The following is a 27788-nucleotide window of genomic DNA, read 5'->3' as shown; positions in this document are numbered from 1 at the left end:
ATCCCTTCGTCGAAATCGAATCGCCTAAAGCCTCGCGCAGCGAGAAGGCACGGAGTGACACGGGGTCGCCGTTCGATTTTCTCGCGTCGATCGAGTTAATTAAACATCGCTCTCTCCGTTTCCACGCGAACGGAAACGAGGAAAGCTAACAAGCGTCCGTGGAACGGGCGGATCAATTTGCGCGGGCGATTATCAGTTTACCAATCGTGGAACCAATGCGGCGTGAAACGTCGATTCGACGCAGCGGGGCCCTTCCAGCGTTCCCTGTCACCTCGCGGAAAACGCGAACGCGTAGGTGCCACGTGAAAGAGAAAATCGGGACCGAAGAGGCGAGGAATCGATGCACAAAGGGAAGCGTGAGAAAACCTCCGCGTAACGAAGTGAAAGTATCTTCTCTCCTCCTCGTCTTTCTCTTTTCGATCGCTCTTTCATTGGAAACAATGATCGACTTCCGCGGCATACATCGACATTAACGTCTCTCACATTAATGTTAACATTATAACAACACCAACAACTATTTCTAAGTCCTTCATTATAATACAGAACAACGAACACAGTAAGTAATGGTATCGACAAAAAGCAGCGTCATGGACTAACGCTGTTTTTTAATCTGTCGCATTTATTAAATTCATTGAGAAATAAATAGAAGTGACACTTGATCGATCTGATTTCCAGGTGTTTTTGTAACACTTGGAACATTTATTTAAAACGCTCGGAGAGGAGAACAAGTTCTCGAAGCAACGACAGAACAGGCAGGAGAGCCGAATAACCAGGGGCACGGGATCGGAAGAACGTCCGCGCGGTGTGCAGTCGTAAAAGGTCGAGTTTCACGAGCAACGCAAGGAGGAACAGGCATTTTCCGAGCCGGAGTAACACGTAACTGGTTACGAGATTACACGTACAACAAGCGTGCATTGAACCTGTGAGATAGCCAGCGAAGGTCACGCCGAAGTGAGGATCATCGAACCCGGTGCGCGCACCGCCACGTGAGCGTTTTCAGCTGTTCTCGCTCGTTTAGACGAGCAGAGGAGGAACTCGTCGAGCGTTGGACAGCTTTCGATTCTGATTGATCGAAATTGATGTGGCTGGGAGGTCGTGGAAAAAATGCTGTCCTTCGATGGACAGCGGAACCTTGGTTCCGTTGAATGATGGAATGGTGATTGGAATATGTGAAACGAAAGATTTTATCGTATACGTTGGACACGATTTCATACGTAACAAACTGTGTGGAGAAATATATACGCGCGTAATAAATGTTACGTTCGAAGAAGAAGAAGCAGTGCTTGCGAAGTCACGCTACGAGACTCGTAGGTGGTAATCGATAAGGTAGAGAGATTAAGGACACTTTAACGAGCGTTCACGATGACCTGCCCATAGAGGGAAGAAAGTTCGAGTACGAAATAAAGAGAATCAAAGTATTAACAGAATTTTGAAACTAATCAATTTAATAGCAAAACAAAATTTCCTTCTCTATCCTATTATATGAAATCAACTGCTGCGAAACGTCGACATTCCTTTCATTTGCTTTCAAATCTTCAGCGTCGAGACAGCTTTCAAACTTTTCAAATTTGTGGTAATGGAATAATAAAATTTAGATTTGTAAGGAGAAAAAAAGTTTAAATTGAAGTAATTCGGGAAGTATTGTTGAGACGCTTTTTGGTGGCTCGAAAAAGGCGGGAAATCGGATCGATCCTGTTGACACGAGGGGAAACAAGGGTATTCGCGTGTATCCCGAGGCGACTGTACGGATCGCGCGGCATTATTTTCCGAATCTAATTCCGTATCCTCCACGTAATAGTACGTATTGGCCGTGATCCAAGTCTGCCTACACGTTTGATTGATCCCCCCGAATGCGAGTTCATGTGTATTCCTTTCGTTAACCGTGATCACGTGATCCGCACAGTGACCCTCTATTCGTTACGTCAGATTGGCGCGAACCAGCAAAACTACCGGAACTGTACGAGATTCGATTGGTGATTGGAGCAGGCGAACAGGATCAAGTCTTACGTGAATTCATCAAATCTCAATTTTACCATTTTTCTTACTATCAAAATTATTTTAGTAAAATAGAACATCGAACGAATTGTCGATGATAAATGAAAGTACAAGTCTAGGTTTGGTCTGTTTTCTTAGACTACGTTCGAGTTTATGCGAGGCCAAGCGTTACGCTTGTCAGGTGAGCAAGAATTAACAGGAGAGCGAAAAGAAAATGAGACTAGATGCTAACCACCCACCAATCTCTAGAATACTGTTAATCGGACCCAGGGTACTGTTAAACTAACTAGGTGGGAGAAGAATATCGATATGATTCGTTCGTTTTCTTGGAACGGGGCAACGAGGAACCAGAAAAGGCCGGTCGATGGCCCCTGCGAGTTCAACCCGCCATCGTCGTCCATAATCGTCCTTGAATTCAGCGTTTCACGAACGAGATAGGTCAAAGATCGCTACCTGATTAATAATCGCTACGTACTAAGCAAACAGATCGCTGCACTCCGTTACTTTAATAATACCGCGGACTTAAGGTAGTTTTGACACGCGCGCAGGGTGAGCGGCTCGTTCACTTTTCGCGCAGATTCCAACGAGCGATCCTATCAGCTGAAACAAGACAAAAATCAAGAACAACAGAACTACGTTTGGAGTTTCGATTTCGAGACGAACAACCTTCGAAAAGAAGTCTGGCTTTTTTTTTGAAAAACGAAGACTTAGACGCGGTTCTGTCCTCGAGTTTCGTCGCGCTTCAGCTTCCAGTATGGCCGCTAAAAATTTCAGCCAATGGCGAGACAGAGTGCTACGTGTGATACGGTATTTCAAAGCCACCATTTGTATGTATATCTGTTCACAATCTCTCGATTCTGACGTCTCGTTGCCGGCAATTAGGCAACGTCGGTTGGAGGCCAAGCTTAATCTTTCTTTAAACTCAAGGAGAGCTGAACGTGACGTCCGCGATGGAATCTCGAGATTCGTGGAGACGGCAAATCGGCTCGCTTCTAAGGCGTCGAAATAATTCATCAACAGCGAGGAGTGACTTCCAGGCTATTTCGGGATGAAATAACATTTTGCGGAGGCTCTTTAGGTGGTAAACGCGTCGACGGTGTTCACCAGCCATCGGCTATATCGGTGCTTGTAAATTCGTTAAAACGCTTGGACGCCTCTCGAGCGGAAACGGAAGGCCTGCAACATTCATCATCGCCGCGGCGCTTTCGACGTCCCTTGTTTTTAAAGAATCGACGCCTGATTGCGGAAGCAGATCCAAGGTTCTGCCATTTGCGCGTGCGAACGATTAAACCGATTCACAGGAACAGGTGGACTGAGTTGTGGGTTTGAAACTGTGGTTAAAGAGCTTCTGAAATTCCGAACGAAACGATTCCTGCGATGAGAAATTCCAACGATAGGCTATTCATTCTTCAAACATCCAAAGATTTCCATCTTCATACTTCCCAATTAAACTCTGCTCACCATCACCGTCGTTTCTCGACTACGCAAAAGTAGCTCTCGAAATTCTGTTCCATTTTGGAATTCAGCACCGTCTCTTTCATCTTGGTATCGGATTCCACTCATTCAGCACCGTTCCCACTTCAAAATCTAGTGTATCAACTCCTTTTCAACACCGATCTCAACCTCCAAATATCTAAGACTCTCATCTCACTCCAGTTATTTCATCTCGAAATTCTTTCAAAGTCCACAAACCTCCGTCTCCATCAAATTCGACTCCCTTCAACGTTCTCCAAATAAATATCTGAAACATCCATCGACACCTTCCCCTCCAAAATTTCGAATCCTCCCCGTCGTGTGCTAAACTTTCACCACCCTGCTCAAACAACTCCAACAAAGCCATCTCGAGTCGTCATCGAATCTCTCCTCGCAGTGATCCACGATCGATCGCCCCAGTGTCGAAGAGAGCTGCGTGTGCCAGAGTCCTGGAACGTCGAAGAGGATTCAGAGGAGCGTAGGGAACGAAGGCAGGCACAAAGTTCATCGTCTTGGCCGTTTCCGTATAGAGGAAAACCAGCACGGCACGGGAGCGAGGAGGAGAGAGGAGAGGAGGCCCGGTCGACGCCCCCAGGAGTCGTTCAACCCGGCGGTCGTCGACGATCGGCCTTGAATCACCCGTGCCCGTTTACGGGAGCAGCGCGAGCGCGAGCGCTGCTCCGAGCACGGCAAACGGACCAAGTCGAGGCTTCCGGTAGAGTCCTGGACACGGTGTTCGAGCATGCGCGCCGGGGTAAACGATCGCGAATCACCCTGCGCGCTGTACGAAGCCCCTGGTTATCCTGCAACCGGAGTGGCTGCGAACGAATGGAGCGCACCAGGCGCTTGTTGGACCTTTGCTACACGAAGGAAGTGACATTATCGATGTCGATCTGTATTATCGATCATGTCCTCAGAACGGTTCCTGCTATTCGCGATTATCGTTCGTGTACTTTGGTACACGTGGTTCCTCTGTACCTTTAAATTGTCACTAACGTCTATGTGTGTAGTAATCGAGATGGAAGTGGATTGGATCGATTTTTTGGAAGTTTGAGGATGGAGAGTGATTGAAGTAATAACTGTATTCAATAGAACGTGGAAAACGATGCGGTTTGATCAGGTAAATTTTAGTGTGGATCGAGTCGATCGACATTCGCGACGGTTGATCGTTTGTTTGTAGGTAAGAAGTAAGGGAATGAGCAAAAAGTATAATAATAGAGGAACGTCCGCAGATTGGAGAATCAATTTGAGCGATTATTATTGCTCGAGACGAGGAGGAGAGAGTTTCGGGTCTTCTCGCAATCTTATTTTTCATCGCGAGTCGACGCAGCTCCGGTTGGCTGGCCGGCTGACGGTGTAATGGAACACGTGCCTCGAGATAACGACGTGGAAATGAAAGGCAACGAGTGATAATGGCCCCGCCATATGGGGCTCGCGTCTAGGTGACGGGACGGTGGAAAAATTTAACTGACAACCGCGGGTTTCTGTGGAACAGCAGGTGCGCGGATGCGGATCGAGGAAGCTGTTAAGGGAGTTTCTTCTCAGGAAGTGCTTCTGCGGCTCGATGGATTCATCCAGACGTGTCGAACGATGGAAAATTTGATCGAAGAATCAGGTACAATCGAAACTGCAATTGCGAATGGCTGAAAGAAGATGTTCAACTCGACGAGGCAAAGCGCAGTGGTAACTTGATAGTCGCATACGAGTCTCGTGTATCGAGGCTTCTGCAATTAACGAGGTAGCAGAAAACAGAATGAAGCTAACATCCACGCTTTAATGCATTCAATTTACTCGTTCTAGGCAACCGTATGTAACAGGAATGCAACGAACGAGGCTCGACGTATAGGATACCTCGTTAACTGCAATCAGCGAGAGGTTGCACGAGGTAAACAGATGACTGTGCAAACGAAATCCTCGAACGAGAAGAACCATCTGATCAATGATTCCATGATCTATCAAACTGTCACGCAAATATCATCTTCGAAGGAGGATCCTCCGAGAGGACCAACCGAAAACGGCACAGAAACGCTTTCTACGGGTTTATCGAGTCCACGGATCGGCGTGTTACGACAGATTCGCGATTGCTGCACCAGGCTCCGACCGCTGACGAGGCGAAATCGGCGCGTGCATTACGAAAGTTAACTGGAGCACGAATCGACTTTCGATTCGGTGGTAAGAGGGTCCCTGCGTGTTCCCTGGAAACCGAGAGTCAACTTCGTCGGGATACTGGAGTTTCGCCACGGACGACGCCAACTTCCATCAACTTCGCACATTAGCGAGCGGAAGTGGAGGAAGTAAGAGCATGCACGCCATCTTCCAAGTCCGTCGAATTGGACCACGTAGCTATCGCATTACGCAAATAATCTCTGATCAATCTCGATGGAGATCTACTGGGGCATCTTACTAGTTTTGTAGACGAAATCTCGTTTAAGGCTAGCTCTCGTGTCTTCTCGATGATCATGGATGGTACGATCAAACGTTTAGGTCGGATCGAGGCAAGCCACCGTTCGAAAGTCCACGCGGTTTTATTCAAATCAGCGGAATTGCGGAATCGCGTCGAATTGCACGGCGATAGCGATCAGAATTGGCAAAGAACGCTGTCGAAATTGATTCGATCGTTCGACCGAGTTTCTACGGGTAGCTCTGGAATCCTGTTGGACTTTCTATGCTCCTCGGAACACGATGCCACTTCAGGCGGTCTCTTTACTGCCAAAGATAATTAATTGGCACGGTTTTCGCGACAGCTGATCGCACGGTGAAATGGGGCAGGTGTTTCGGCTATCATTTCCTGTGGATTTCCTTCGAACCTGACTTCAGCTTCGACGAGACCTACTTCCATCTCTTATGCTTCTGTTCAACCAAGCTCTGCCATATTATTCTCTATTTTAACAGAACTTCTTCGTGCTATCTTTGATCCTCTGCGTTTATCTATCCCTCTGTTCCATTCTTATCTTTCAAACCATCAACAAGTGTCGAGATCGCGATCTTTTCGATCAAATTTCGAGTATTTCCAGAGCCTCGAACCGCCAACAATTTTTTCTACGAGGAACCGTCGAATTTCCACGTGGAAAATCGGCGAAAGTTTCCGCGAAGCGAGTCGAAGATCGCGATCTTTTCAATCGAATTTCGAATATTTCCAGAGACTCGAACCGCCAACAATTTTTTCTACGAGGAACCGTCGAATTTCCACGTGGAAAATCGGCGAAAGTTTCTGCGGAGCGAGTCGGAGATCGCGATCTTTTCGATCGAATTTTGAATATTTCCAGAGACTCGAACCGCCAACAATTTTTTTCGCGAGGAACCGTCGAATTTCCACGTGGAAAATCGGCGAACGTTTCCGCGGAGCGAGTCAGAGATCGCGGACAGGGAGCAGAGCGAGATATCTAGTTGCAGGTCATTCACATCGCGAGGGGACGAGCAGTAAAAATAGAACGAGAGCGCCAGGAGCGCGAGCACTCACGCACAACCACGAGGATGATATCGACGAAGACGACGAAATTGACCGAGAAAGGGGTGGAGAGGACCCGCTGACACGTTCGAGACGCGCTTTTCCAAGGATTCCGTTTGGAAAACTTGCTAACGTGGATGAATGACACCAATGCTAATTTGGTTGCCATCGAGTTTTTCTATCGAATCGGCACGTGGTTTCTTTCGAGTGATCGTCTAATTTACTTTCAGTGGTTCCTAACGCCTGCGACCTGACGAAAATAAGAACTCTTCCGCTCTGAGAAGAATGAAACAGGGACGTGGCTAATTTCTTCGGATCGACATCCCTTTGTCTAACAATATTCAAGTAAGAATAATTCTGGTACCCTGCCAAAGATATAACCTACTTTACGAAGGACTAACATTCATTGTATCCTTGAATCTATACGCTCTTGGTGAAATAGGAGTAGCGTGTGTCACGTGGTCGCAATTTGCGATCTCTCTGAAACGATTTTTATAATATATCGAATATTAAATTAAATCGAACTGATCGCAAGAGAATGGAATTGGAAGAATTAGATCTGAACGCAGATCGATTTTATTTCTATCTATTCTTCCCATATGTTATCGGTTTTTAATGATCGCGAGTCTAATTGGGACTGATCGCACGGTTGATTGTGTCAAAAGTGTTTGTCATTCAATGGGATTAGTTTGAAAAATATCGCGATACAATTTTGTTCCAACGACCCCAACGAGAACACGTTGACAGATGTCCCCCACATTTTCCCTGCTCCAGCCACTGCAACTGAAGCTCTGTCATCGCTAACGAGCAATTAAACTGCAATTAAATTGGCTTCACTGTGCCAGCAGCCCTAACGAGACGTTGCTCGCGTAACACCCACGTTCGAATCGTAAGAATCATCTCAAACGTTACACAATGCGTAACGCTAACGATATTACTTCTCGGTTAATCTCGTAATAGCTGCTGGGCGTGTTAAAAAAATTCGTCCAACGATCGTGGGGCATCGAATCGAGGAAAAAGGACATTAATCGCGCAAAAGAGACCAATTGTGGGACTCTAAGTCGAGCCAGAGGGTAACCATTTTGGTACGTACCTGCGTGTAACACCAATTTTCGGCCACGGGGGTGTTCACTTCCGGTGGTGGAGGGCTTGGTACACGGCTTACTGCCATACTACTGCTGCTGTGCAAGTTTGAGCTGACCCGCGACGTTTGAGGCGCACAGTCGCTCACCGCAAGTCTGTAACACGTACAAGCAGTTCCCGCGTTAGTCGAAGTTCCCGTAGTTTTGCTTGAAATTGTGGTCGCCGTACACGGTGATTGCAGCGGCTAGTTTCGAGGACCAACCGGGGACCAAAGTTCCCGCATTGTATATTCGTCGCAGGTTAAACAGTTTGCGCTAAATGCTTCCGCTACAATTCACGCGCACAGCCCCTCAATTTATTTCTAATTTCCCCCCAAGTTTCAATCATTTCTCCATTAACATCCTGCACACATTATACATCTCATATACATTCTAATTAACCAACAAATCTTCTTACAACAAACAAAATAACAAACGTCCTCTCTTAAATACCAAAACACAGTTCTCCATTATCCAACCAACCAGTCCAACCCATATCGCGAGGAAAAATAAAAAATGGAATGCGAGAGAAGATCGAGTAAGAAAAGCTAATCCTTTCGATCCTCTCGGAACGAAGGTCAGTCGATCGAGTCACGCGTGAACTAAATAGTCTCTGGTCTGGTCGTGTTGCTCGAACAGGGACACGGGTTGGTCGATCGCGAGGGAAAAAGGGGTGGTGTCGAAGGAGCGAGGAAGGGCTGAACATGGCGAGGGACGTAGGAGGTGGAGGAGGAGGAGGCGAAGAAAAGAGGCATGAAAGAAAACGGGTATGCAGGGCACGCGATGGTACTCACGTGCGCCAAGTACGGAACTACTCGAGCATCATCGAGTCGAGTACATTAGCCCCGCAGGTTCATCGGACCTGCTCCCGCCGCTCCTCTAACCGAGAGATCGGCTCCGCGACTTCTCGTCTTAACCTTTTAACCCTTATCAGGTTGGCCAATCGATACGTTAACGCGATAACCGCGTGGGCGGATTGGTCAGGCTCGGTTAATTCCATCGGGACCGTGTCGACGGTCGCCAGCACGGTTTTTACGCGCCCCTTTTTGGGCGCTCGCCCCTCTGGCGTCGCGCGTCCAATTCAATTCTCCACGGACGTTTTTTCTCGCCATTCGTCTCTCGTTTCGCAGTGTAAATTGTATTCGAACCTTGCTCAAACGCACGCTGAATATTGCTTGCCGAAATCAGGAAACCATCGAGCACACTAGAATATCCTTTTAAGGAATTACACAGGGTACGACTCGCGTAATCGAACCACGCGAGATAACACCAACAGACGCCCAAATTGTAATACAAGAGAGTTTATATAACTTCCAGTATATTACCAGGCGATAAGAATTGTTTCGAACGCGTGATATCGTGCGTGATAAAAAAAAAAAAACAAAAGAAATTACGTATACCGTACACACGACGAATCAGCATAGAATGAAGGATTTGCGAGTCAAAGGAAACGTTCGCGGCTGTGAGAGGAGGGGAAAAAGAAATATATCGGACAGTATCGATTCGAAGTATGTAGCGCGCAAGTTTAGCGCAGATGTAGTCCATTGATGTCGCGACGGGGAAGTTAGGTGCGTCATAAGAGAATTGTGTTACCGTTTGAATATGCTAATGCCTCGACTCCGGCTGTACAATCCCTGGCCAGGCATCGATTCTCGGTTTTTCTTTTTTTTTTTTTTTCATCGATTCCACAGCAAACTCAATCGCTCGATCATTAATTCCCCGGCTACGAAAGGCCATTACGGTAATTGCCAATCATCGCCTGTGCCCGCGAAGAAACCATTAAAGCGGACGTAAAATCGGCCTCCCCCTCGCTACTTTTCTCTCGACGACCATAATCATCGAAGTCGCGACCAACGCGCGGCGTTGTTTCAGTGTCCGTGGTTTTTATCGGCCAATTTCTAATCACCTTTACGCGTAACCACTCGTTCGACTTACGTAACGAACGATCGCACTCGAGAGTCGAAGTGATACGAGGATCTTTTATCAGCCGTTTATAGAAATCGCGGCTCGATCGATGGGCATTCGACTCGAGCGAACGATTGCTTTATTATTTCCCCACGTTTACGACACTTTTCCTATCGGGGCTCTCCCGCGTTTACGCCGATATTTCGCGCGATAAACCTGCATTCTTCTCCCTGGCAGCTTATGAAACGAGCAAGGAATGAAACGCGAAGGAAGATGGTATAAGTCATCGGTGATTCACGCTATCTGCCAATGCGATTTAAAACGTGACCTAGTGGAATATTCTGGAGTTTGATTCTTTTTTTTCTGTTGCCCTCACGAATTATTCTTTCAACAGATAAGTGACTCAGAGTTAATTCTTCGTATTGGGAAAAAATGAAATAATAGCTTGGTGAAGTTATGAGAAATTACGTTCTTATCATGTAGACGAGTTAACGTACAGTTTAAGCCATTCAGAAGTTCGAACTTGAAACGAGGTCCATTCCTTTTCGACGCCCTTCGAAACTCGGAGGGCCGTCGAACAAAAGTGGACGTGAGCGGCTGTGGACACCGGATGGGTTTAATATCAGTGTTTATCCCCTTCCAAAGGACAACGTTTCCGCTTACGGATGCCGTTTGCGTTATATTAAGAGCCGTACGGAGGTATGGATGTGAACTACATACGGTTTAAATTGTTGTTCGACGACACGCGTTGTAATGGAAAAAGTGTTCCACTCGTGCATACGGTTAACCGCGATACTGAGAAAAATAAGAGCACGCCGCGATAAGCGTGGTTCCTTCAAGGGGTTGATAGAATTTCCGTGTTTCTGGGATAAATAACGATTAATCGAAAATTCTTGCCTCTCGAAAGCGATCATCAGCAGAAGTATGCGTTTCTGCACTCGAAATGCTCTTCGAAGCGAATCGAATTTATAAAAATAATTGTATTTATTTATTAGCAGCAATTGTTCCAAAAAGTGTTCTAACCGTGCATTCGGTTAACCGCGATACTGAGAAAAATAAAAGCACGCCGCGATAAGCGTGGTTCCTTCCAGGGGTTGATAGAATTTCCGTGTTTCTGGGATAAATAACGATTAATCGAAAATTCTTGCCTCTCGAAAGCGATCATCAGCAGAAGTATGCGTTTCTGCACTCGAAATGCTCTTCGAAGCGAATCGAATTTATAAAAACAATTATATTTATTTATTAGCAGCAATTGTTCCTCGTTCGAAACGCGGAAGCGTTTATAATGTGAATTATAGCGGTCTCGATAAGATGCAGATCTTCAATTCCGGAAGGTGTACATATTGGCCGGTATCAAACGCGACTGGCGAATGAAAAACAGCCTCGTTTCCCCCCTTTCACTTTCCAGCACACGCTCTTTGCGAGCGGGCAAAAGTAGACGCGGGCAGATAAGAGAAATCTCGCGATTACATAGCTTTTACCTCGGTTTAAACGCACCGATCGCATGAAAGAAAAGCGGACAATTTTTTACCGCCACGGCGAAAGACAATCCGTGAAAGTGTACAATACGCAATTTCACTGGCGTTTGTCGACGGATTCGAATTGGCCAAAGTCTCGAAAGGTACTCCCACTCTCTCTTCGCGTTGGTTCGATTTTTAGCAAATTGAAGAACCAATGACCAACGACAGTATTCACCTCGAAATCGCACAAGAAATGGCTTTTTTACAATATTTCGATAGAAGAAGCATTGATAGAAATTCATGAATATCAAAATGCGAAGCTGATTAGATACCTTCTGATATTTGAAACATTGAAGGATCTGCATTGTAGAGGGGTTAAGGTCTTTAAATCTTTCAAATGTCATCCGGTCAGCTTTTACAACGCTGTTAGCATAAACATAAAAAGTAAGATAAAAGAGGCTGGATGCGTTGGCGAATAAAATTAACAAGAGGTATCATAAAGGGGTTCATAAAAATCTATATAAAAAATCGCGAAGCTGTTAAGCGAGCGAGCCGAAAAGTGACAAAGCCACCGACGCGATAAAACGGCTGGCTATAATGTAGCTAGGATAAAAATTCGTGTGGATTTTAACGCTGGTCAACGTTATCGCGTTACTACCGATTTTACCCGCGAAGCTTGCTCTCGTCGAGCCACTGCTCTTCACGGTCACATAAATTCGATCGAGTCCACTTTCATTCGACTGAAATATGCAAACAACATAATCTACGAAAAAGTATTCTTAAAAAAAAGAAATAAAAATAAAATAGTTGGACAATCGCGTAAAAACAAAGGACAGAAGAATAAAAGCGAGGACAGACAGAACTCTGTTACAAAGCTTCCTACCATAAATACAATTAAAAAAGCGACAGAGAAAAAAGAGGGAAAATGTAAAATCCACTACAAAGGGGGTGAGAGAGAGAGAGAGAGAGAGAGAGAGAGAGAGAGAAAAAAGAAAGAGACAAATTCCGTGCGAAATCTCATAAATCTCGTTTGAGAAGCTGAGCGTGATACGTCCATTCGTTAAACCTCTTATCCGTCGACACGTTAACTGGCGCCTTTTGCGCGACGTTCCAGCCCCACCACGGGGTACGTGGGCTCGCTCTAACTTTCACTTCCACGTTTTAACTCCCACGTTGCTTTTGCGCTAGATACAGTCGGAGGCGTCGAGCGAAAGGGGAAGAGGCCCCGCTATTCGGGACGCGGAGTCTTTCGAGCGACATTTTGCCCGGGTGAAAGATATGTATACGGTAAACGGTTTTATCGTGGCTCCAGGTGAGCGCAGGTAGGCCGCGTGGTGGACGTGGCTGCGAGCTTGGAGAACGTGAGCGGTCGCGATTTTGTGGGAAACGAGAGAGGCGGTCGAAGGAAACGTAGCCTGAACGCTGACTGTTCGCCATAAACTCTGGCGTCCAGAAACGATCGGGGAAATCGACTTTGAAAATTCGTGCCACGCTTATTGCGCGAGCATGCGAGCAGTTCTATGGGTTCTCTCTCGTGTTACTGGTGCAATTGGTACGCTACGGGTTTCAAACTCGTTTTAATTGGAGACCAAGTTGCAATGCGATTTTATTAGTCCTGACTTTGGTCTTACTTCTGCTTGGAGAGTAATTGGTTACGATTTTTGTTGGGTACAGATGAACGCGTTGTACTATCAGTGTTGGGCGCGATTGGATGTATCAGACTTACCAAAGTTTTGCAATCACTCGCCATAAACTCTGGCGTCCAGAAACGATCAGGGAAATCGACTTTGAAAATTCGTGCCACGCTTATTGCGCGAGCATGCGAGCAGTTCTATGGGTTCTCTCTGGTGTTACTGGTGTGCAATTGGTACGCTACGGGTTTCAGACTCGTTTTAATTGGAGACCAAGTTGCAATGCGATTTTATTAGTCCTTTGGTCTTACTTCTAGTTGGAGAATAATTGGTTACGATTTTTGTTGGGTACAGATGAACGCGTTGTACTATCAGCGTTGGGCGCGATTGGATGTATCAGACTTACCAAAGTTTTGCAATCACTCTCGTTATCGTAACCTCTGTAATGGCTATAGATGTTTGTAATGCCTAATCTCTCTAGATGAGAATGTAATGAGCTTGTTACGAGCGTAAATAACGTTTGCAGGGGATGGAGGCGGGAGGCACGATGGTGCAGTAACACGCTTGGCCTACTTGACAGCTCCAATTGCAACCGTTTAGTGTCGAAACGGAGATTTTGTCAATCAGGCCATCTGATTTCGAATCTGTTGAATGGCGGAGGCGTGGGCCAGGCCAAGAGAGCCCAGGGGAAAGTAGAACAGAGCTCCGACGAGCTCACCGGTGAAAACGAGGAAGTTAGGTGAAAACCGCCTATACTAAGTCGAAACAACGCGATTATAACGCACACGTACGCACACGTTCGTCTGACACGTACGACCAGCCGCTAAATTAATTTCTATTACCAGGATACTTATTACTCCGGCTCATTTTTCGTAATTGTATTTTCTAGTTAAAAGTAGGTTGATCTTCGCTGGTTTAATTGGAACAAGTGAAAGCTGCCAACCAATGGAGATTTTGTAATCTCATTGTTGGGCTCGTTCTGTACACTTCTGCTTTACATCGATGCAATTTCTTTGATGGCTGATGATGTTCCAGAGAAAGGATAGATCCGAATCGTTCCATGTTTGGTATATTTTAGAAATTATTATCTTGTATATCGATCTGTGTTGCACTTCAAATACGCGAGGTTTCAATCATATAACATAACCGGTTCTATCTGGTAGAAAATAAATTTTATCAACATTTTCAATTAAATACAATGTCGATCGAATTACTAAAATGGACTTGTAACTTATCGTTTAAATGACTAATATTTCGAACCGAAACCTTATCAATAATCTAGCTTCGCTTATCTCTAACCTTGCCTATTGGTGGTTTTTTAAAAAATTACGATAATTCGTTGAATCGTTTGGCTGAAGGATAGAACCTGAATGGGAACGGTTTGCCAACGCGTTTTAATGAATTCGCAATGGTCGCTGGCGACGATTGGCCGCTGGAAGCCCGCGGTTTTATCGCGTTTCAAGCGCGAAGAGAAACGAGGACGATGGAAGATGCGAAACACGAGATCGCCGACAGAAATCGGAAACCGGACGAGGTCGCTGTCGCCGGAAAAGTCGCTGAAATTCCCGGCCACGATGTCGACGACGTGGAGAACGCGAAAATGTACGATGCTCGCCGTATTACGAGCTCGCCACGCAGTTCTCGAGAAGTCGCGAGCAAACAGAACGCTTCGCTGAAATAAAACAACGTTAAACAATTGAGGGGAGCGCGATTTCAAACTCGAACAATTCCCTGGCGACTTCAAAAAAGTTCCACGCGGTATCGCGTTATTAGTTATCTGCGCGCGATAAGCTCCTCGATACGGCAACAAAAAGAAGCGAAAGAGCTACAAACACGGAAGAAATTTCGAAAAAAGCTGCACGATACAAGGAACGCAAGCACGCTGAAAGTGGATTGGACAGAAGTGTTCACTTAAAACGTTAGCGAGGCCCGTTACGATATTAACAACTATTAAACGCGAATTACTGTCAATACATTGCTCTCGACACACAACATTCTAATAATATCCGTTACAAAGAGCTCGCGCAATACAAGGCTCCGATAATGTATACACAAAGTGTTGATAGGCTCCGAAACAAGGATGGAAGATATCAAGTTTTAAATTACCGTGCGCATATGCACGTGACGCTCGAACGCATGCACTGTTCCCATCTCTAAAGTAACCATCTTGTTCCTACGCGAGAGAGAGAGGCGCTCGAAATTCGGGGAAAATTTCTGCGTCCGCGTTCGAGAGGCGACTCGATAACGGCTAGAGTCGAACGAGCGATAGGAGAAATTCGCTCAGGGCCAACAGGCGAAGCGAAACTCGGTACCATTCGCGATAACCCGTTCGTTCGCGCTTCCAGCGAGACGAAAGAGATGCTAGTCCGGTCGATTTTCGCAGCACCGTCAGTAAACGAGTGGAAGAGGGGCGTAGCCAAGGCTGATGCCTGGCGCAAGCTGACTCTGATAAGACAAAGGCTAACTCTCTTCAAGGGCGCGACGACGACTCGCGCGAGCGGTTTCGCACGCGCCGACTTGTCGCTACGCTGAGCAAGCGCAGCGCAGAAAACTGAGGACGCTGGTTCCTTCCGAGGAACCTGACGAGCTTGTAAAATCCGGCTCGAGTGCCGTGTTACATCGCTGACCGCCACGCGATAAAAGTAATAAAACGCGCGCGCGAATCTATTTTATCAGCTACGCGAACGTGTGTGTGTATATACTTGAAAAACGAAACGGGACAGCTTTGCCTTCTTTTCTCTTCATCCGACACTTTTTAAGCAAGTTTAATACGCGCATACTGATTACAGATCTGTGCGAGGGAGCAAAGTACACGCGTGTTATACTTGTTTCGGAGTCGACGCGATCGCAAGTTTCACAAAGCTGCTTTATCAGAGCGGTTCAGATATTGTGGTCACGAAACCCACGATCTGACGGATTTATAGTCGTCAAGACTGTACAAAGGTATCCCCGGGTATTAATTCCGTTTTATCATCGCGATGCGTGGATTAAGAAACTCGAGTGCCATGAGAAACGGTCATTTTGTTGTACTCCTCGTAACTCATGTTTACTAAAATATTTTATCTTCTAGTCGATTGCTAGCACGATAGATATCTGTTAACAATTTTGAAGTAACTCAGCAATGTTAGAAAAAAGAAAATAGAAAAAGGAGACACGGTCAAATAAATTGTATGCGAATGGTCTCCTCTCTGAGTCTTCCAATTGCAGATATGCGAGTACATCTTCGAGATAGCTATATTTATCGATCCACCCTGTACATAGAACGAGAAGAAAAACCAGTTCGCCCGCGAGGCGGGCACCGTGCCTACTCTTTTCACGCGCAGGGCTCATATCGGCCGATAAAATTCGATAAAACGAGCAACCGTGCCGCGCTTATGTGCCTTTTGCATACGCTGACATTGAGACCGTAATGGACACGTGTCGCGCGACGACGACACCCGGGAAATGAACGTTCGCGCGTGACTCGAGCCACGCTAGAATTGGCTGATTCACTTTGTAGCGTTCGAGTTTCCTGTATTGCGAGCCAATTTTATATTATGCCCTATTGCGAACGTTTAGGAGATCCCACACGCGCTATAACGCGCAGCGGTTCCCAACCTTCCTTCCGCTCGAGCGCCTCTCGTCAGCCATTTTGGACGCCACGCGATTTCGAATCAGAGCCTGGTCCGTTTCGAGTCAGCTAGCTTCTGCAATGTGGAATTTCCCCAAAATTCTCAGCGAACGTATCGAAGAACCGCGCTCGTATCAGTTATCAAGCATCTAATGCTTAATTAAATGTTACGTGACACAAGATAAATGGTTCGTATCGTTTTTTTCTCTCTTCCAGAGGAAGAAGAACGGTGGAATCTGCATAGGTGCAGAGATAAATTTAGAAAAAATGCGTAACAACGATTCATCGGAATTATCGTCGATGCAAAGGTCGGCGCAGCTACCTTTTTTTTGCCCACAGGTTAATACAAGTTTAATGAGCAGACGTAAACAGTGCTAGCTTCCCCTGGCGCGGGTTAAATATTAACTAGATTTTCTTTCACCTTTTCCCTTGCCTCGAGTGCCATTTCACGCGCTGTTATTCTCCAGAATTATTTCAGATCATTTAAATTCTCTGAATACTGTCGTTCCACGCACTATTCGTCAGGTGCGCATCATTTAATTCGAGCGAGGTGTTGTTTCCCACACGCGTTACACGGACGCTGTTATTATATTAATAAATTTTCCATTTTATGAGAACAGCCTCGCCATTCCATAAAAATAGCTGCTCCATAAATCCTCCATTATACGTAAATGCCTATTTTCGCGGGGGAATCAGCTATAAAAGTCTGCCGCTGTCCAAAGTGAAACAACTAATCACTTTCGAAAGCATCGAATGAATGATTCATGGCTTAATTATTCGCCTGTTCGCGAAACGTGTCTTCGTGCACACAGATTACACGTGTTAGAGACCGTGAATTCCTCTGGAATGTTGGGAATAAATGGCACCGCGGCTCTGTATCGTCGAGAAGGATTTAAGCGCACGAAAAGGGGGTTGGCGAGGGGAGGCAGGAGATCAAAGTAACGAGCTTTCCGATGTAAAATCGCGATAGTTGACACGCGTTTGAACTAAGAAATCAACATCTCGACTAATGATCGGTAAGGAGAGTTAAATTACAGGCGCGCGGTGCAACTGCACGGCGCACGTGATATTTCCAAGTCGGACGGTGTGTTCTTATATCTGTTCACCGCAATTACGTTACTCGCGCTGTGTTTCCGTAACGACTAACAGTGTTACGCATCAGCCGCGATGAAGGAAAATTTTCAGTTCCAACTACCAAACCAAGTCAACTAAAACCACCTTGCTCTCCAAAAACTCCACGGATTTAGCTACTCCAAACGCTCGAAGGGAAAGAAAAACAACCCTTACATTCGACCCTCTGAACAATTACGAACATTCAACGATTCGAGGCTACCACGAATTTCGTCCACGCTCTTCAGCCCTGAATTACAATTAATTATACACATCTCGAGGCTGGAAATTTACATGGGGCCCAGTAAGCCACGAAAACCGTCCACAGAAGGCTGCCATGCGAGAGAAGAAGAAAAAAGAAAGGAGACGTTGTCTGGTGGGACCCAAAAAGCGTTGGCCAGAGGAGGATTCCGTGGACGGAGGAGCGGTCGAGTGACTTGGTGGCTAATAAGACGGCCGTAAGGGCCCATCTGGAGGGAATGGACCTCGCAAATTGGCCGTGAGGCCCAAGGTCGTCCGGTATATCCCACGTAGCGGGGCCAGTGGCCCCTGTTGGAAACAAGTCGGGGTCCAGGGAGCTTCCCTGCCCTTGGCAGGATATAACACGGGCGAGCCAACGGGAGAAAAGGGGCCCTACGGCCCTAGAAGGACGACCGACCGCGTCTACGCTCCTACAGGTATAAAAGAACTCTCTGCGTCTTCCTACCTCCTCGTCCGCGTCCCTCTCCATTCAGCTGCCTTTCGAGAAAAGTGCCTTCAAACTTGGACGGGCCACTGGAGACGCACAAAGAAGATCCTTCTCCTCTGTGGGACGCGTAACACGACAAGTCCTCAGAGGATCGGAATGGTTCACCGTTTGGAGAACGTTCGAAGGGGACTCCTCCGGTTGGAAGTTACTTTGGGGGATCATTACGAGGAACGCTATTATTCGTAAACGATTGGACGTTTAATGAATGCGAGAATACGTGAATAAACAGTTACGCTTTGTATCGTAGATATTGAATAAAGATAACATGTTTGGAAATAGAAAAAGTTATATCTCTGTTGAATATCCTTTTTACTCTAAATGGAACACTTATTTCATTGTTTTTTCTTTTTAATTACATTGTACAGGAGATTAGGAGGTATCTGATTTGTGCAAGGTTACGGGTAAAAATTGTTGCAAAAGTGGTGATTTTATTTGGGAAAATAGTAGGATCGGAATGGTTCACCGTTTGGAGAACGTTCGAAGGGGACTTCGCCAGTTGGAAGTTACTTTGGGGGATCATTACGAGGAACGCTATTATTCGTAAACGATTGGACGTTTAATGAATGCGAGAATAGATGAATAAACAGTTATGCTTTGTATCGTAGATATTGAATGACGTTAACATGTTTGGATATAAAAAAAGTTATATCTCTGTTGAATATCTTTTTTACCTAAATGGAACATCTTATTTTACCGTTTTATCTTTTTAATTAAGTTGCAGTAGAGATTACGAGGAATCTGATCTGTACAAGGTTACGGGTAAAAATTGTTGCAAAAATGATGGTTTTATTTGGAGAAGTAGCGGAGAGGACGATCGCTGGGAATTATAACGTCAAAGCACACGCAACGTCGAGGTGGAACTAGGCTTGAGATATTGAGCTGTGAAATCTACATAAGGTTTCTCTCTTGGACACGGAGTTAGAATTTTAATTACAGCGGACGTTAATTCTAAGAAAATTCTACCGTCACGTAGAGCCACCGGTGTAAAGCTGAACGCCAACTATTTATATCAAAGCGTGCAAGTACCGTGGAATTAAATGAACTTTCTGTTCGAGCGAACTTGGCGAACATCGAGCCGCCCAGCTGTCTCGCGTAATTCCTCCGCGATTGTTCAGAGCCGGTTAAACCAACTGATCTCTGGAACGGTTTTTCATTCATTCCGATGCAAACTAGAGTCGCGCGTTTTTAATTAATTCATTTATTCCCTGGCGAACGGAAGCGTTCAGGGAAAGTTTCGTTTCGACGAATCGGCCTGCGGAAATGAAACACGAGCGGGGTTTCCCGTTCACGCCTACGCGGAATCATTTGTCCGGTTAATTTCGAGCGAGCCCACGAATTTCCATTTTCCTGGCGAATCAATGGCTGCGAGTAAATTCCTGGCGAACTACCCGCTTCGCCCATTGCGAGTTCAAGCATTCACCACCCACAGAGAGCCAACTTTCATCTGCTTTCAAACCCCCTTTTCAGGTATAGAAACTCTGCTTCCCAAACGGTAGAATTATTAAACACCTGATCGAGTCTACCATCCGTTCAACCCTTTCACAGCCTCTGAATCGCAGCTACGAATAATAAAATTTGCAACGAAAAGGAAAAAGTATCTTCTAAAGTAGAAGTCGGGTCATTATCCTCAGTGAACACGCTCGCAACAGAATTGTGGCTTGTATCGCAAACAAACGCGATAGTTTCGCGTTTAATCTTGGTAATTAATTAACGCGGGAAGCATCGTTCGAGCGGTGACGGGTTTAATTAATCGCGCGATTAGTTTCGCGTTTGATAATACCGTGCAGAGTGGCCGTTTAGAAGGTGAGAACCGCTGTGGAGAAGAGCTTTTGTCCGGCTGGCAGGCCGGGGTGCAATTCGGGTTAATTGGAGAACAAGGGAGAAACTTTACGCGAACCGTGGAGTAGCTCGACTTAGGTGCTCCAGCCCTTGGCTGCAACTTTCCGATGAACTTTCCGGGTGCGCCACGGTAAATCGAGTCGTTTAAGGGAATCCGGAAACGAGCTTACGAAACTTCATCCCCCTCTTTTCCTGTCGTTGAACGGGGTAAGTGCGACGACTCGCGAGCTGGCTTTCCAATGCGACGATGGCTCATCGAAGACAGTAAACTGGCGCTATCGACTAAGAAAAATAAACGACCAGCAATTAATTATAAACATCGAAAGAACAATTGTATCCGCGAAGAGAAGGTAGCTCACAGTTCGCAATCGAAATAATTGATCGATGGACAAAGAAGTGCAATAAGTTGACCGATTGGTGAGAAAAACTACAGGAAACCTGCGGTCGTAAATCAAGTCCAATTGCTCCAAGAGCGCAACGAGCGATTAAACAACGAAATTGCCTGGAGCTTGCTTCGCGATTGGCCAAAAGCTCGCAGGTCCTAAAACGCGAGGCCCACCTCTCGATCGACGTGTTCTCGCTTTGAAAACTCCGCGGATTACCTTGCCGAGAAAAGTTTCACAATCGCAAGGCCGTGGCGAGGAGCAAAGAAAAATGCAACGGAACCAAACCCGTTCACTTTCGATTCCCAAGCAAACAGAGAGCCAGGAATCTCCACGAGAGAGCCACCGACCACCGTCGACCGGCCGTTCCGCAGACATTCACCGAGAGCTGAACACCCTTCGACGTTTCGAGGAACAGGCCAAGCGAGAGGCGAGAGGGGAGGAAGAAGTGGGGCTTTATTGACACTGGGTATCGTTCGAGGCATACGTCGAGCACAAAGAGTGAAACAGGGTAAAAGCTTTCGAAAATACGCTGCCGTTTTCAAAGAAAATCTCTTCAGAGAAACGCTATTGTGAAGCGGTTTTCGTGTACGCGTGGAAGGCATGGAAGCTGTTAGAGAGGGTGGAATTTGTTCTTAGAGAGTTTAAAACTAATTCGTTTGCACGAGGTATTAAACTTGAAATTGTTCGCGTTCGCGAGTTGTTCTAATAATTGCTGCATTGGGAAAAATATTACTATATCTGTGCAACGAATAATCGATAGCGTGAAGATTAATGGAAAGCCAGAAACTCCTGCGGATTGTTTATGCAACGATTTAAGTTGGACGGTGATCAATAGAAACGATTGTAGCAGAAGCTCGATAGCTTGCATGCAAACCTTGTTTATTGCATTCCGCGACGTATGTATGTCATATATGGACGGTCAGCGACGAGTAAACAGAATGAAAAGTGGGATAAGAAGCAGAGGAGCGAAGATGCTTAACCTTACTCCTCTTCTCTGTCGCGAGCGAGAGACGTCTGACACGACTGATCGAGTGCCTTCTTTATCGCACGTGTTTCGATGCGTTGCAGCGTGTGCAATTATTGATTAAGGAACTTCTAGTTCCAGTAACCAACACGGAGTAACAATCAATTTTATTCAACTTCACTACCATCACCCAACCTAACTGTATCCGACAGCCTTGGCACGGTAATAATTCACAATTCACCACTCACACCCTCGATAAATGCGCCCTCGAGACCAAACAATTAATTACCGCATCGTCGTCGCGAGAAATACGAAAAAATAGCCACACGAACCTGAATATCATATCGTAAACCTCACCCGAAGCAGGCTGCAAACTATCCACTGGCCTGTTACAAACTGAGTCTCCATATTTCTCTTCCAACTCCCTGAAACCGACCCTCTACCTACGAAAAAAAAAAAAGGAGGTCCATGGATCGACGAGGGTGGGTCCGAGCCACGCGAACCACCACGAGTAGGGATAAAGGTAGCTACGCGTTCAACGTACCCTCTCTCCAGTAGATGGAAACATTTTCCCTGTTCTCATCCTCGCGCACGCTAAGAATGGAAATTTCTGCGACTACACCAAACGAGCAAAGAAAACGTAACTGAGAAACGTACATTTGTCCAGTTCGCTGTTGAGCGTATAAAAATTGAATCCAAACAGAGGCAGAGGACGAAGGATATCGTGTAAAGCAGTGACACCTCACGGACTCGTGTCGAGTTAGTGTGAGTAGGCCTTTAGCTAGGAAAACTGGGCACAGCGGCAGGGAAGAGGGAAAACGTGGAGGGGTGGGAGTTCGAGGAAACGCGGCAGGTCGTTTTTCGAGCTTTCGCATTCCAGTCGAGATGACCGCGGGTGTAGAGCTAAAGAAGGGAAGGAGAGGGCGAAAAAGCAAAAGGGGGACGACGTACGGCCCTGTACCCTTGACGGCGAAGGTTGCCACCGGCGAGGGACAGCCTTCCTTCCTTCCTTCCCTGCCGCTTCCCTCGCGGCCGCCGCCAGCCCTGACGCGTCCGCCTTTGTGCACAGGCTTTATTTCATCGCGCACCGGACATCGATTGGCCTCGACTCTCTCGTCGCTATATAATAATAGCGTGTGCGAGTGATTTCCCGACTCGATGGGCCACGTGACCCCGCAAGCTGGACAGAGAAGCTCTGTTTTCTTCTCCACTTCCGGGTGATGGATTGGTCGACGCGTGTTGCGGCGCGAGCTTGCTTTCGAATCGCTTAGCTCGACGTTTCTTAGCGCATCGAGTGCTGTTCGTCTCTTGATACCTTCGAACGAGGTTTAGAGAGCGTTTGGAGAAGAACGCGCGATGATTTTTCAAGTTTTCCAGTTTTCTATCCATTGTACTCGGCTCCATCCGCGAGTCAATGCCAACCGTTCCAACGGCCCACACCAGTGGCAATTATTCCGTCCTCTGCGTACATATGCGAGCATGTAAAATTAGAGTGCGCTAACCAGGTTTACTTAACCGTTCCAGGCATCGAGGCTAGTCGGAATATATACAAATTGTTAGACGAAGAGGAGATACACGCGAACGCCTTCGAGCAGGGTTGTCGACGATGATCGATCGGGAGGTTCTTCCGATTCTCGTCCACGTATACACTGTTCTTGGGGAAGATTCGTACATCACGTGTGACATCGCGATTAAGATTTCGTCCGCTCGATTGAAACGCTCTTAAATTTAGAATTGATTGTACAAATTGTTTTAATCGATCGTCACGTTCGTCGGCGAATAGACATTTTAGAACTGCTGTGAATCGTTCAATCTCAATTTAATGAACGAATAAAACATTATGTAAAATATTTCAGTGCCTGTGTTATCTGTTTTCTTTTTTTTTTTCTCAAATTTTTTTGCGATAAAAGAAGTAATAAAGATAGGAAAAATAGTTATATCATAGAGATGTCGAGTAACCTTCGCACGCACGCAACTACTACACAGCCGATAAAACAAATATAGAATATTTTCTCAGGTAAGCTATTTTTCCAGCGATTTTTACCCACGTCAGAATTACCTCTAGCAGGTTACAAGTCGCTTAAAATCAATTATTCGACAATTAGCCGAGTACACCTATTAGTCGAATTAGCATAATGAAACATCCTGATAACGTTTCGCTGGCTATCCCTCCTACGGCCAATTAGATATCAACGGTGCGATAATAGTGCGACTGCACTTTCGTAGAGCGGAAAATGACACTGAAAACTAATCAACATTACGCAATTCCCGCGCTGGCAACAAGTACGATCGGGATTGCAAATGTTGCAGAAAAATGTGCTCGTTTATCCTTCTTTCCCTTTCCCTCTGTTTCCTCATGCATCATTTCACGTAGCAGAAATGTCAAGTCCTCGATGACAAATATTAACGATGACGAGCACGACTGTTGTGCAACGTTTACGTTACGGCACGATTCAGCGGCAATATAACGTAGATCTTGTAAACTAGCCTTGACTTACGGTTTTTACGGACAAACATCGTCGAGGATTAGCGAGATCGTTGAAGAAAAAAAAAATGCCCCACGTCCCGAAATGTTTATTACGCCGTATGTAAATTTTCCTCGTGACGTGCTCGTTCGCAGATTAAATTTATTACGATAATTCCAGATATCGAAATCGACGGGCTATTTGTTTTCGAAACTCGACTCGCTTCTTACATAATTCCGCGCGAATATTTTAGTTACGAATTCCTTGTAATAGATTGCAACAAAAAAAAAAAAAAAAAAAAAAGAAAAAAAATGGTAAGTTAAATCAGGAAAATGTGTTTCAAATTTTAAACGCGTTTCAGTCCACAACGGTTGTTTTTGACCGCGAGTCCCTCCGCTTCTTGGGAGCAGGTTACACGCACAGCCAGGGATACTCATGCACGGACGTGAAACGATAATGGGACGGCGGCGTGTGAGTTAGGGGACAAAGGACACCGACGTTCAAAGCGATTTCTGTCTTTTGCTGTGTTGGTAGCGAGAAAATATTGTGACGCAAACGCGATAACGGCGCAACGCAAGGTTGAAGAGCTTTTCCGATTCATCAAACGCGACAATCAGCGCGCACGTTATGCTAAAACTTGTACGCCTCGACTTTATCGCCAGCCCCTCTAATTATACCGTTCTGAACCTGCCACGACTCTTTAACTGTTTTCTCGACTTACCCCTTCGACTACGAACCCCACACAGGCCACACATTACCAATAGAATTAATTTCGCAATTCACTAATGTGAGATTAAAATAGCCAAGTATTTCACCTATTTCATTCTCGCTTAATTGAACTGATTTATAACAAAATTGGTACCGCGACGATCAGCTAAATTTACTGTCGTCGCTACCAGAAAAGGACTATAAGCTCTTCCTCATATTTTCTTATCTTAAAATTCTTATCAGGCATATCTCGACAAAACAATACCGTTTAACTGGAATGCTAATGTTAACATTGAAAGTGATCCTGTTCCTCTCTCTTTTTCTGGGGAATATCTCGCTCCAACCGATTACGAATTTTGAAGGATAACTAGCGAAGGTGGTTCTGCAGGAATACCTCGACAAACCCGTCGAAAAGTGGTTTTAGAATTTATTTTAGCGTGGCACACGCGATACAAAAGTTTCCATCGAACCTTTCGAAGCCTGTTTTATTTTATGCGAGGGTACATATGTTTCAAGATGATTCTGATTCGATGCCTCGCTTCGAAACAATCGAAAGAGTCCACTCAAGTTGAATTAAAATATCCTAGCGAACACGTTTCAATCTCTTTCGCGGAATAATGAAATGCATTCTTCTACGAAAGCCAAGTACAATTAATTGATCACGCATTGAAAACGACTAATTGGCGAGGCAAAGATTTCAGCGAGCAGAGAACAGTGGCTGTACAAAGGCTGATTTTAAATCATTAACATAACTCAAAGCGAATCGACCGTCGTTCGGCGATCAATCAGTGTCCGAGGAAATTACATTAAACGCTTTACGATGGGAATTGATAGACTCACGGGGCCAGGACAGATGTCGGTCGAAGCAATTCTCTTTTTCTGCGTTAATTCCCGCGATTCCATGGAAAAACGTTCCGTCAAGTTGTTGAAACCACGGAAAAATCGTTCAATCGCCAACGAGTAAACAACCATCAATCGTACTTTAATTAATCTTCTGCGAGTACAACATAGTTTGTTAATACTTTCCCAAGATCGTGCTATCTAACCAACTAGAAATTGCTGCACAATTATACGAGAATAAATTGCGATAGTTGGACAGGAAAATGTATAAATGCATTTATTAGAAATATATAGAATATAAATACGTTCTGCGTTGTTGAAGAAACCGCGTCGCACAAGGGCCAATAAAAGGGAAACTGAATAATTCCGTGGCTGATATTTCGTATCCATGTGAGACTTTCACGTGTGAACGCGAATCAGAAGGTTTCGAGCAGGCTATTATAGCGTAAACTTTCTATGTGGTTTTGGTATTAGAAGGTTTCACTCCGCGAATACGTGTGCGACTCCAATTTCGATTTTGTTGGCGAGAGTCGATGGGCGATTATCAAGTAGGATTCCAAGTGGCAACTGAGACTGCGATCCGCGATTGAGAATCCAGCTTCCTGCTGACGATTCGCGTCGAGGGATCGAAGTCGCACCCGTCGAGAGGGAACGAAAGGGAATCTGAAACGAAACGGAGAGATCTGATCGCGTGAAGAACGGACGAACGCGCTCGTCGAAGCTATCCGTAGCTAAAGTTCAATTCCACGCCAAGGTTATCAGCAGGTGAGGTCCCACACAATCATCGTGGCCGCATTCATTAAATCGTAATTATAAAGTCGAAGATCTGTTTATAGCCTCGTGTGATTCATCACTTTGCCCGATAGCATTTCTGCTCGGGCAGGAAGTGTAATGAGTAATCGTCCCCATCGAGAGTGGCCTATCGGTGAAACTAATGGTGTACACACCCATTTGTCGACCCGTACGGCATCCCAGCGATTGTTTAATTCGGCTACATTCAATTACTGAACCTTTCGTGCTCCGACACAATGTCGTCCCCGCCCCCCAGCGTTGGCCTGGCCGGTCGAACGAAATACGTGCATCACAATGGAGGCCTTCAACGCTGCCTCTGCTGCGAGATAAACGAACGTTCGACCGCAAACAAATAAATTCTAACCGTCGACGGTTTAGAATACAAGGCGACGTTGTGTGTTCACGAAAGGATACGAGCGGCGACGACGACGACGAGCTGCGGTAGAAAGCTTCATTGCCAGTTCTGTCACGATTCGATCGTAACGCGAGCATAAATATGTGTGGCGAAGGCTGTTTACTGCCACGTTGTACTCTATCGTGCTGATAAAAAAAGAATAAAAGAAAACTTTGTCGGAGAAAGTAATAGATCTATAAAATGGCTAGAGTATATATATATATATATGATAATACAGCGACAGCTGTGTCAACCAATGGCAATCGCCACGGATCCCAAACAATCGCGCGAGCGTGTTTATTTAATTTATCTGCAATTCGTTGTATCGCTCGGCGATAGTTTCGAGATGGCAGGGCAGTGTCGCGAAAGAAAACGGTTCGCTCGTAACCGGTGTGCGCGCACGTAGATCGCAGGTTGCGCTCGCGTAGGCACGCGCGTGCAGCGACACCGTTTGTGTATCGAGGAATTTTCAGAACGCGCGCGGAGGGAGAGAGAAAGACCGGAAGATAAGACAACCGTAAACGTTTCTACGTTTGAATTCCAACGACTGATATTCACGGTCAAACGTTTCGCTATAAAGGCAGATTGTCGAACCGTGACGGAGCCCGCATCGTACTCGGAAGGTCGGCTTCACGTAAAAAGGTGTATTAACCTTGACGTCTTTTCCTTCGCCACGCAAGCGACTTGACCAAGAACTTTCAAACTAATAACGACTCGCGCTGTGCCGTACGCATCGCGTCGCAAGAAACAGCTTCGGACAGCTATGTAAATACACTCGCTGAGCGTATATAAATCTGTTAAATCAGTCGACTATAGTCACCAGAGGGATGGGTCGTTGACCAGCGCGCACTCTATGCCAGATACCGGCACCTCCGGCCGAGTACTTCAAAACAAAAGGA

At 45.8% G+C, this 27788-nt stretch overlaps 2 protein-coding genes across 2 annotated transcripts in view; both read right to left on the bottom strand.

Moving 5' to 3' along the window:
• Rdx (BTB/POZ and MATH domain-containing protein rdx) overlaps positions 1 to 27788 on the bottom strand; it is a 34042-nt gene that overhangs the window by 5628 nt on the left and 626 nt on the right. Inside the window, exon 2 of the mRNA XM_076903520.1 lies at positions 8010 to 8154. Coding sequence (XP_076759635.1) covers positions 8010 to 8154 — 145 coding nt within the window. The remainder of the gene's footprint in view (positions 1 to 8009; positions 8155 to 27788) is intronic.
• Positions 8077 to 27788, bottom strand: part of Orc2 (origin recognition complex subunit 2) — a 95312-nt gene continuing 75600 nt past the window's right edge. The window contains exon 12 of the mRNA XM_076903522.1: positions 8077 to 8154. The gene's annotated coding sequence lies outside the window, so the exon portion shown is untranslated. The remainder of the gene's footprint in view (positions 8155 to 27788) is intronic.

The sequence above is a fragment of the Xylocopa sonorina genome, chromosome 10, assembly GCF_050948175.1.
Source record: "Xylocopa sonorina isolate GNS202 chromosome 10, iyXylSono1_principal, whole genome shotgun sequence".
Lineage (NCBI taxonomy): Eukaryota > Metazoa > Arthropoda > Insecta > Hymenoptera > Apidae > Xylocopa > Xylocopa sonorina.
The sequence above is the reverse complement of the archived record's forward strand: the minus strand, read 5'-3'. Positions and strand labels throughout refer to the sequence as shown.